Source organism: Symphalangus syndactylus, chromosome 21 (genome assembly GCF_028878055.3).
Source record: "Symphalangus syndactylus isolate Jambi chromosome 21, NHGRI_mSymSyn1-v2.1_pri, whole genome shotgun sequence".
Taxonomy (NCBI): Eukaryota; Metazoa; Chordata; class Mammalia; order Primates; family Hylobatidae; genus Symphalangus; species Symphalangus syndactylus.
The window spans coordinates 7,761,316-7,773,867 of NC_072443.2; the positions used below are offsets into that span (position 1 = coordinate 7,761,316).

General features: G+C 33.0%; 1 protein-coding gene across 6 annotated transcripts in view; it reads right to left on the reverse strand.

Moving 5' to 3' along the window:
- The window catches only part of CADM2 (cell adhesion molecule 2), a 1,117,716-nt gene that overhangs the window by 84,711 nt on the left and 1,020,453 nt on the right, over positions 1–12,552 (reverse strand). For 2 of the 6 annotated variants that reach the window (XM_063630529.1, XM_055260302.2), the window contains one exon: positions 3,644–3,763. The exons of the other annotated variants lie outside the window; for them this stretch is intronic. In XM_063630529.1, coding sequence (XP_063486599.1) covers positions 3,644–3,763 — 120 coding nt within the window. The remainder of the gene's footprint in view (positions 1–3,643; positions 3,764–12,552) is intronic. 6 annotated transcript variants of the gene reach the window in all.

Sequence of the window (12,552 nt, forward strand, 5' to 3'; positions counted from 1 at the left end):
AGCTTTTCTTAAGCCATATATTCTTATTATGAATTCTTTTTCATCATGATTTTGAACCATCTTTCACAAACTCATAAATAAATGAATTATTTTCAAATATAATCACATCTAAAAGTTTTAATTTAAAAGGCAGTTCACAAAGAAACAACATCACATAATTTGAAAGAATGCAGTGTAAAATTGATAACATTGTTTACGTACTAAATGAATCCTCCACACTTTCAATTATGAACTAGAATATTAATGATCAGGTGAGTCTGGTGACTTACGCAGTCCTCAGATGTTTGATGAGGACAGAAGGAAAAATGGGCGTTAGGCTAACATTAAAATTCAATGCTACTATTTTTTTTCTTTTAAAATAGATAATATGAACTTCCCAGCTTACAAAAAAAACTTTTTAAAAAATATTTTTGTGTGATTTCTTTAAAAATGTTATCTTTCAACTTTTTAAAAAGGAGGGATTGGTTTTTGTTCATATCTTTCTGTGTGTGTACGCATGTGTGTCTTCTTGGAGGTTGGTTGAGTGTTTAAGGGAAAAATACATTATTTGAGCATTTTAAGCATCCATGGTGCAAAGTTTACAGAAACATCTTAAGAAACCTGAAAAAAAGTGAATTTACCAGAAAGAGTAAACCATTGATTTTAGTTCAGTGGCAAAGGACATTAACAGATAATTCTCAAAAGCAGACATGCATGTGGCTAACAAGCATATGAAAAAATGATCAACATCACTAAACATTAGAGAAACACAAATCAAAACCACAATGAAATACCTTCTCACACCAGTGAGAATGACTGTTATTAAAAAGTCAAAAATAACAGATGCAGGCAAGTTTGCAGAGAAATGGAATGCTTGCATACTGCTGGTGGGAATATAAATTAGTTCAGTCACTGTGAAAAGCAGCCTGGAGATTTATCAGAGAAATTAAAACAGAACTACTGTTTGATCCAGCAATCCCATCACTGAGTATATACCCAAAAGAATATAAATTGTTCTACCATAAAGACACATGTAAACATATGTTCACTGCAGCACTATTCACAATATCAAAGATATGGAATCCACCTGGATGCCCATCAATGGTGGACTGGATGAAGAAAGTGTGGTACATATGCATTAGAAATACTATGCAGCCATTAAAAAGAATGAGATCATGTCCTTTGCAGCAGCAAAGATGCAGCTGCAGGCCATTATTCTAAGCAAATGAATGCAGGAACAGAAAAATATTGCATATTCTCACTTATAAGTGAGAGTTAAATACCGAGGACACATGGACACAAGGATGGGAACAATAGATACTGGGACCTAGTTGAGGATGGGAGGGTCTGGGAGGGTCCAGGAGGGTGAGGATCAAAAAACTACCTATCACATACTATGCTTACACTTGGGAGACAAAATAATTTGTGTCCCAAATCCCAGCAACATTTAGTTTACCAACGTAACAAATTTCTACATGTACTCCTGAACCTAAAATAAAAGTTGGAAGGACAAAAAATGCAATAGACCAAATCCCACTTAAGATTCATGTGAACCAATATAAAAGAACGTTGTTAGCTTCACTTTGAAATAAAATATTTTTCTCATATAATAGTCTATAATTGCGTGTGTGTAAATGTGTGTGTGTAGGTTTGAAATTATATAGATAGATATTTAGTCCTTTGAAGCAGAATACTACGTGTGTGTGTGTGTGTGTGCGTGTGTGTGTAGGTTTGAAATCATATATTTAGTCCTTTGAAACAGAATTTTATATATATATATATATATACATACATATAGTCCTTTGCAAAATACTATAGATTTTTTTTCAAAAGACCGAAAGACCACATGTAATATTTTCCCACAAAGAACATTAGTACTTTTCAATAAAGATTAAGCACAAAAACTGTTTGTTGGGGGTGGGGAGAAATGTATACACTTGATTGCTAGTGATTTTAGATGCCAGTAGTTGTCATAATTTAAGGTCCTGGCATAACACCATACATATTGCATATATTCAATAAATATTTGTTGAAGAAGAAGGCATAATTGAATATTAGATTTTTGTGTTACAAATGGACCTTTAAAAAAAGTCAATATATCTCCCTCCTTTCCCATTGAAGTGATTTGTTTATACAGTCAGAACTTAATAGTATCACAGATGTTGTGTTAGTATGCAATGATTACATTTTATTTAAACTGCTGTTTGTGAAAAACCTTACAGAGCATCACAAATTAAAGCAAAGTAGAACTTTAGATAGCTTTCATTTTACATAATATTATAAAGCACTTCTAACTTTTTCTTCATTATGTCTCTTTTCCCATTTTTATATAATTTTTTACAAGAAAGACCTTCAAACTCTTCTCACTTACAGATTTAGCTTAAATAAAGTTCAGTCATACAAAAATATACCTAGCTATTTCTGAGAAATTCTTATTGCTATTACCATTAAACTTATTTAGTCATCCATCTTGTACATTGTATAATATAGTTGATGTCATTATTAAAAAATGGAAACTTATCAGACATTAGAATACTTTTCCGAAACAAAAGAAAGACTATTATAACTGTTAAATCAAAGATGGCAAATCAACTTAATATCTAGAATTAATTAAAATCCAAGAAAAACATCTAACTGAACAACTTTTAATAATTATGAATAATAATGCTAAACATAACCTTCATACAACTGAATTAAATATAATAATATAAAGACCTCATTAATTTCAAGTTAAATTGTTAAATTTCACAGATATTAGTAGAGCCAAGATGACATGAAACATATATAAGAAATAAGAAAAAGACAGACTTAAATACGACAAATTCTCTCTGAGCACCGCTTATGTAGAAATTAAATTTAAACCATGTTTTTCTAAAATGGCTTCAATTTTTTTAAATTTCCTCATCAGCTACTAACCAGTTAATGACTGCTCAGGAATACTTTTTATATTTCTCAACCATAACATAGTTATTTCTTCTGTCTTTATGGATACTCCCACCTTTTTAAGGTTGCTTTCTTTGAAATAAAATTCTTATTTGCGTAACGATACCAGAAATTACTCATGGAGCCATCTGGGACAACAGATACTTACTTTTAGAACATTCTATTAGTAGAATAAGTAGCTTCACTCAGCAAGTCACTTTAGGATAACATGTATTTTGAATATTTACTTGCAAGTTCTATGTGGAGAATAAGTTATACTGACCCCATGGACTATGTCAATGTCAGAACAATTTCAAAACTATAGATATTTTAACATAGTTGCAGAGGAGTGGCAAGTTATTAATATTAAACTAGAATTTTAAAAAAGCAAAAGCTACCTCTGCACACATGAACATCTTATTTATTTGTTTACCTCTCAAGACAGGCAAAAACTGTGTCCCACGCTAACACTTTAAATTTGACCAACATTTTAAAGTCCCATATATTTTAAATTTATATTCTGCAAGATTTTGATAATAGTCTTAAGTAACACTAAAAAAATAAAATGTACCATCATTTCTCGTATTCTGTTCCAATAACCCTAATTGATAGTAATTTAGGTGACTTAATTACTTCTCATAATTAAGTAAAATTGAATCTCAATGTTTTTAACCTTTCTAAAAACTTCTACAAAGCTCCAGTTAATGTGCTTTCCAGGCTATAACAAAGAAGCATACTGTACCTCTGATGCTGCTGGTTGTTGCAGATGTGGTTGGGCTGGTTGTTATGGCTACAGTGGTTGTGACTGTTGCAGTGGTAAGGGAGGGGATGATAGTAGTGGGAAGCAAAGTGTTGGGAACATCTGGTGAGTGGAAAAAAAATATAAACAAAATCATATCATGCAAACAAAAGAGAAACACAAATGATTCAAATTATAAATACACATAACTTATTGAGGTTTAACTTTAACGAGCCTTAACAGAATATCAGGTACAAAACTGACTGTGTCACACAATTCTTGTCATTTTTTTTCACTTCTTTTTCATGCTCCAACGCAAAGCAAAGACTTGGAGCAATGTTTGAGAATAAGCAGGTTATTTTCAATATTTAGAGTAAAATGTAAAATGACAAGAATTCATTTGTTCACTGAGTCATTTAAAAAGTTCGACATGCAGTAGCAAAAAACACGTAGGTAAAAAAAAAATGACATGCTTTGTCAAAGAAGTAAACAGAACGACACATACAGAAATAAACACATATACCACCATATAAGATTAACAAAATGTTAACGATGAATGTGTAAATGCATGTTAAATGCTTTTTGATTTTTTTTTTCTTTTAGGAAGACAATGATTGGAAATGAGAGCAATCTTTAGAAACAAACAAACAAAACAAGCCAATTGTTATTATTATTGTTACTTTGCTTCTCCTGTTCTCACAAATGATGTTAACGCACAGTTTAGAGTCTTGCAATTCTTACCCTGGTTAGCTGGTAACGCCTTCTAATAATTTTGCAGTACCTAGGAGTCTTTAACAAGTACTGAGTCAACTAGCATGGCACCCAATATTCTGAAAGGTTTATGATTTATTTTAATATGGCATACCTAGGAGTGGTTACTGAACATATACTTGAAGTGTAACATTGAACCTCTAATCCATAATTAGTTAAGTTGCCAAAAGTTAAGGAGTAGCTTCAAATACAGAAAAAATAAAACCCAGAAAGAATAGTGTTTAATGCCCAAATCCTCTTTCCTTTCACTAAAAATCAGCTGAAAATATGAAGAGCAGCACAGAGAACACTGAAACAACACAGCCGGTGTCAAGCTATGAGAACTGCAGTGAGATCCTCGGAGTCAAATCTTGTCTAAAGTGAATAGGCATGTAATCTACACAGTGAGGAAGTTAGAAACAGTTTCCAAATTACCAATAATTACTGTGCTGAGGTTTGATTTCACATGTTTGTCACATAGCCCTCATATATTCCCAGTGTTTGACAGATTATTTGGTATTAAAAGGTTTCCTGTCATTCAGTTAAAGTCTTTGAGTCACACCAAACATTTTCTAGTACTTTACTGCTGATAAATAGCCCTACTCACTCTGTAGACTCTACCCGCTGAATTTTCTACACTGGATACACCAGAAAACAGCAAGAGATCGTTCTCTTATCTTGAATATTGATGTTTACACCTGTTTTTCGACAGGGAAAATGCTTCCTGGCCAGTCAAATTAAGAAAACAACCTTCTTAAAACTCAGTGGTGCTGCATTAATCACTAGGGAAAATGGGTAAAGCCTGGAGTGCGATCTACCATTATCATAAAGTAGAACTGTCTTTAACGACATTACAAATGAAGAAAGATTATGTATATGGACAAAGATGCTTCTTGTTTACTAATTGTTGTAATAACTCCTTATTTCCAGGTAAGATTTCTTAAACAGTATTAGGCAGACCGGAGGTAAATGAAAACATTTTCTAAATTTAAAAAATGTGTAATTTTAACTTTTATATGTATCTAAAATAGAAAATAATACATTCTTTGTTAGCAAAATTATTTGCTTATTAGGATCTCAAAATATATGCATTTAATAACTGCAAAGGCCAATATCTTCCAAGTATATCAAATTTAAGAACAAACAATAATACTAGGCATTTAAAACGCCATGTAAATGATCTGTTATTTCCAAATTTATCACAGATTATAACATGTTGGCTTATTTCCTATCACACAGTCAGTTCAAATACGATTGCACTGGATCTTATTCTCATAAGAAAAGTAGTCTGTCAAAATCAGCCCCATCATTGAATTATTAAGAGAAGGAATACAAATCACAGGATTTGGGTTTTGTTTTTAGTTTAGTTTTGTTTTTGTTTATAATAATAATAATTATTATTATTATTATAGTAGTATTTGGAGTCCCCCCAACCTTGCCCCGCTTATTCCACGTCAACAAATATAGGTAGTAATAAATCCTGAATTTTTTAAAGACAGTCTATATATTTTCAAGTACTAGGAGCATTCTTGTATAAAGCAAACCATATCTTTATTTCTTACAAGGGTAAAAACGCATTAAGCATACATTTTTCCATAGGTTAATACTCAAATAACTTAAAAAGATGAGTAGTTTTAATAATTGTTAATCCACTTCAAAACAACATCCTTAGAATCTTTTAAAATATACAAATAGATAACAGTACAAATTATTATTTACACATAGCCTGGTTCTTATTTATCTGCTCAGCATTCTCTCTTATCCTCCTCTCTGACTTCATATGTGGCTAAAAACAAATTGACTGAAAGTAATTTGGTGGAAGGTGCCAAAATGACAATTGGGTTTAAAAAATGACTTGTCATAAAGAAACCGATGCCTGTTACTGTTACATGTTTTTAACTACCACTAGCTTCATTTTGTTCTATGTGTTTTAAAACATTTAAAACATTTTTGTTTTTCTAATAATTCTGAGGGTTTTATTCTGTTCTTTCATTATTTGTTAAAGACCACCCCATTATTTCAGCTATATCTTGAAATAGTAAAAGTTGAAATAACCTAAATATTCAGCACCAGAATATTAATTGGAAGCAGCTAAAATTGAACAATGTAAGATCAATTGAATTAGTTGAAATTCTCTGAAAGACCAGAACAGTTGTATGAAACGTCTGTCTTCTACCTAAACTTTCTACCCCCTCTGCTTTTCTTGCTCTCAGCGTCCCACTAGACAATCAGGTCTTCAAGAGAAGAGCTCTGCCTAGAATCCTGTACATTTTTAAACCTCTTACACTGTTAATGAAAAGAAGACTCCATCAAATATGGTACAGGGTGGAAACTGCAGCCCATTTTATCCCTTGTAAAATGATACCGCTTAAAATATTCCCCAATATTGAAAAGTACAAATTCATACACAGAGAAATTACATACATGCACACATACATCATAAAAATATTAAATACTGGTTCAACATTAACTTATTAATTTTTTCCACAGGACAAGATAATCTGCAGTTATACTAATATTTTAAGTAATTTGCTTAATATGACATAGCAGTGTCAGAGTATCTTAATATATGCCTTATATGGTAACATCCTATGATTAATCAGACGATATTTGAACACAGATACCAAGACAACTATAAATAAAACATGGTCAAATTTATGGCATGTGATGCATAATTTATGAATATCGGAATTTAGAAATGATAACCATCCAATACACAGCTCGATTTGTATATTTCACCTCTGATTTCAACATTGCAAAAGATGAGCTCATTTTTTTGTGTGTTCCTTGGAGACTGCATTAATTTAACCAACTATAAATGCATTTGCCTGAAATAAAAATGTAGTTATAAATGATAGGTTCAGCACTTCAAATTTACAAAAGAAATTGTGTTGTATTACATATTTGTAGTTTGTATTTTTAGATGTTAAGGTATAAAGAGTGAAGAGTCAGCAATTGATAAAATATGTAGCTAATAAAAAAGGTATTTGAAAAATGAACTAAGTGAAAGTAACTAAATTTTGTCTAGAGCTGATCAGAGAAATTAGTAATTATACATAAATTATTTAGACACAATTTAAATCCAAACAAGATAAATTTCAATGAAGTTCATCAAAATCGGAATTTAAAATACTCTCATTAATAAGAAATTTGTTTGCTATCTAATCTAACAATAGTTTTCAGGCTGTTAAAAGTTTTAATCACAATATATAGCAATGTGTAATGACAATTTCTCTGAAATTATGAAATCATAATTATGTGTTTTAAATTTATTTAGCCAATTTATTCTCACCACATACTAAATACCATATATCACTGTATGCTAAAATAAATAATACTCACTAAAATAAATCGATGGTTTTAGATAGAATATGAAATGAATTCATACAGATTCAGTGCTCATGATCTAAACTTTAAATATATCTTTTTACATATATTTTATATATGTACACAGTTTATATAAATCCTGGACCTCTATCTATCTATCTATCTATCTATCTATCTATCTATCTATATCTATCTATCTACCTATCTATCTAAGAAGTTTTATTTAAAAGGCAATGTGAGCCTTTTTATTGACAGGAAGCTGAGAAAAGTAAAGATTCCAAGATATGAAAGTATCTTCTTACAATTTTGCCTACACATAAAGTTTGAATTATAATAAATTATACTTTTCGTTTCACTTATAACATATATAAAGTACTGTTTTCATGTAAAAGGAAAATTTGGGGGTATTTCAATAACAGACAGAACCCCTAAATCAAGTCAATAGAACAATTTCATAACTGTGCAGACAAAGTCTAACTAGGCTGCAAAAGTTATTCATGCAAGTGAACGTTGGGTTGCCAATAAATGCAATGCAAATAATCTGACTACTTCTATAAGAACTTAGGCACATGCAGAAGTATAATTTCAGCTCAAACAACACATTTGCCAAATCAGGAAACTAAAATCTGTTTACAGGACCATGGCTAAACTGGAATACGATAAATTCATCAGTCCATCATCTCTCCTGCTCAACCTGCGTGACTCTGATAGGAACTCCAAAACTGCACCACCCACCATTGTGTTGAGGCAGCCATAACGTTGAGGTTTCCTGTTACAACAGGGGCTAGAGTTCCTCATAGGATACATGTCTGGCTTGTTTTCTTAATTTTTCAAGTGCCAAGTTAGTGTAGAGAAAGAAGCTTAAGCCTAGCATACAAGATACCTGCCTCTGACACAAGTACTTTCCCCCATGACAGAGCTATACATAGCTCTTTCTGTTCTTCGTGCTGTAGGTTCTCAGAGGCACACCCTGTTTCACATTTATTTTCTCTTTCATGTCCATCCTTTAAATCCTGGTTCAAATAAGATCTCATATGGAAAGCATGGCCCAGTTATGCAAACAGTTAATATCTTCCTTCTCTGAGCTTTTAAGCATTTTGCAGACACCCATATACATGTTTATATTTATGTGTTTACCTCTCCCAATAAACTGTAGGCTCAGCCTTATAAATTAACATTTCTTGTCTTTTAAAATATCACTTTGTCTTAGATAAATATACTCTGAGCCAATCCCTCATTAGCTTTTCATCTCAGAATAGCCACCCTTTCTTGATACCTAGCAAAATGTTACTCTCACATCTCAGCCTGACACCTCCTTTGTGAAGACTTCCCTGACCAACTAAGTCCCACCTAATTTCCTTTCACTACCCATTGTACTTTTTGAGTTTATCTACTGCTTCCTTCCCTTTGTCCCACCCAAACCCCCATGACAAATAATGCTTCCATTCATGACATACTGCTATGGGAGGACCCAGAGTTACGTGTATCCCACTAGCTCCATATCCATTTCTGTCCCTCAGTAGAAAACACAAATTAAAAATGTGCGATGCTATAATAACATTTTCAAATTTGCTCTAGTTTACACAATCAGTTTGTAAACTCTATTATTTTATCTCTTTTTAATAATAAAGTATGCAGTACACTGATTATAACTCAAAGCTCTTCATAAAATCTGGGGTTGGAAATTGAGAAGCTGTAACATTCATTTGATACTTAACATATATTGCTTGCATTTTTTCTCCTGAACAAATGAGAATAAGATAATAGAGAGAATGAACTTCATGGTAACCTTTTGTGCTTCATCAGGGTGCCTAGCTCTATGCTTTCAATGTGGTAGGTGCTTTTCGTTTGTCTGTTTTAAAAGATGGGGTCTTGCTGTGTTGCCCAGGCTGGCATGCAGTGGCTAACCACAGGCAGGGCCATGGTGCACTACAGTTCTGAACTCCTAAACTCAAACGATCTTTCTGCCTCAGCATCCTGAGTAGCTGGGACTACAGGGATGTACCACAGCGCTAGAAATGACAGGTGCTTTATCAATAACGTCACTCCTGATGATAATGATACCAGTAGATAGGCAATAGTATCATTCTTAAAAATATGAATCAGTAACAGAAGCTTATACATGGTTAATCCCTGAAAAAAGTTGCTCTCCCTTTTATCATGTGTGAGGTGATTTTTCATAACTCCTGTTAAGAGTCTTCCAGTCTAAAGGAGTATTAAAAAAATAAAAATGCAGCTTACATCAGAATTCTATATTCTAAACGCAGATTTTCAGTGTTTTTAAGTGTTAGAGCTCTAAATCATATCATCCAATTAAAAACAACAGAAAAGTGTCCTTTTCTTTATATTCTAATGAAGGATTTTTTTAAAAATGCCACCACATTTTATTACTGGAGCTTATTAGAGCACAACAGATCCTGTATAACCTTGTCAAAATGAAATCACTTTCAACAAGCGCTGTATACAATAAACTGAAGAGTGGTACAGCACCTTTTTTCCAATAACGAGCTTTTCAGGTTAAAGGTATGTTCTGTTCTCTACAAATGCAGTGTACAATAATTTCTAACTTGTCAACCTGTTTTGTTTTCTGGCAGTTTCTCTTTTTAAAAATGGCATTCAGGATGGATTTTCGAAACAAAATTAAGTCTAAAGAGTCCCAGAAGCCCAAGCTGCTTGTTTCTCTCCAAGGACTAGTGTTCAATAGGGAGAAAAATTGTCACCATTTAGTCTGGAATCCATATGTTTACTTTCTTTCTGCTTTTTGTCACTAATGCCCTCCCCCAGGGGTGGTCCCAGGATGATAAAGAATAAATAAAAACTAAGAGTTACTAGTGGAGATGTAGAAGTGTTAGAACTTGAGGTATATCATTAGAATTATTATGGTAAGATGTGTCTTTTTTGGTGAAAGGTATTCACATTTCCCTATCTTAAAAAATAATAGGGTAGGCTGGGCGCTGTGGCTCACGCTTGTAATCCCAGCACTTTGGGAGGCCGAGGCGGGCGGATCACGAGGTCAGGAGATCGAGACCACGGTGAAACCCCGTCTCAACTAAAAATACAAAAAATTAGCCGGGCGTGGTGGCGGCGCCTGTAGTCCCAGCTACTCGGAGAGGCTGAGGCAGGAGAATGGCGTGAACCCGGGAGGCAGAGCTTGCAGTGAGCCGAGATTGCGCCACTGCACTCCAGCCTGGGCGACAGCGCGAGACTCCGTCGCAATAGGAGATACACCTAATGCTAAATGACGAGTTAATGGGTGCAGGAAATCAACATGGCACACGGATACATATGTAACAAACCTGCACATTGTGCACATGTACCCTAAAACCCTAAAGTATAATAAAAAAAAAAGAAAAAAAAAATAATAATAATAATGATAATAATAGGGTAGTTTTCCTTACTACTGATTGCACTGACTGACATTGGAAACAATTTTAAGAGGAAAGTTTACTATTTGTTTTTGCCTGTGCAAAAAAAGAAGGACATTTATTTGCTCCCATTATGCTCAGCTACATGCAGCCGCCTATTTGGATCACAGCGTAAAAGTGGTAACAGCACCAAGGCTCTTACTTAAATGATAACCACGAGGTTGAGAAGGTACCAACTCACCAGTACATGCCTCCTGCTCAACAGTCATATAGTAACCCCATCTGCTTCATAAAAAGGAACTCTTTTAAAAATTATATTTGAATAAATCCCTTTTCATCCCTCTGATAGCTTCCACTGGTTTCTCATACTAAATGGAATGCTTATACAAGAAAAAAAAGCTGTTCTTAAAAAATGAAAAGTACTGCAATTTTAAACTGTAGGCGGTAACTGTCAGTTCTATGTAATTGCAAGAAAACTTCATGAATAAAATCAATGCATTATTTGAAAAAATGTATGCATTTTTTCTTTTATAATACTTTTTTACATTCCAAACTGACAAAAGTAAAGTGAAATCTCAAGTATGAAAAAAATGCATTTGAAGTGGATTATCCTGTATCGTTTAGCTCCGCCTACTTCAATATGGTGAGCCCTTTCCTACTCTTTCCTGAAAATACTCCACCTAAAAGTAAATCACATGATTTGGTCCAATACTTTAAGTTCTGTGAAAATGTAAGAGAATGTTACTGTGATCCATTAAAAGAAAAACGTAAATCACGTATGAATAAACACAAGGAGAACTGTGATATAGTAGAAAAATACTGACTGAGAAATCCAAATATGTTGATTTTTCATGTAGGCTCTGTGATAAAGTAGCTGAGAGCCATTTCGCATGTAATTTAACCTCTATGCATCTATGCTTCCACATCTAAAAACTGAAGACTTTCGGCTTGCTCATTTATGTAAATCCTTTTAGACCAAGTTTTTAACCAGTGATGGATCAGAGTTGATCTTCTGAAAGCAAAACACCTTCACTCAAAAATGATACATGATAAAACGTTTGCCCATGACGTCAGCACATACGAGAGTCCATCAGGGCGTTGGTTCAGATTCAAAATGCAATGAAGTAAATACATTTGTTGCCTCCTATTCTGTAATTATCTCAACTGAAAAATAATGTCATGTATAGTAGAAAAAATGATCTTAATATGAATGTTATTTTTAAAATATTAATGTCAGTGAACTTTTCAGAATACAAAAATCACTTTTTGCAGTAAGCCACCCATATTTAAATATAATATCCTTATGATTAAAAACTGTTTTAAGATTTCTTGCATGACTTTTTTTTTCCATTTTTATCTTTTATTCTGTAAAATAGTTGCTTAACCCATACTAGGTTATATTTTTATATTACTCTATAGATTTATCACCATGTAACTTACCCGAAATATGTTTTAGGTTTATCTTGATAC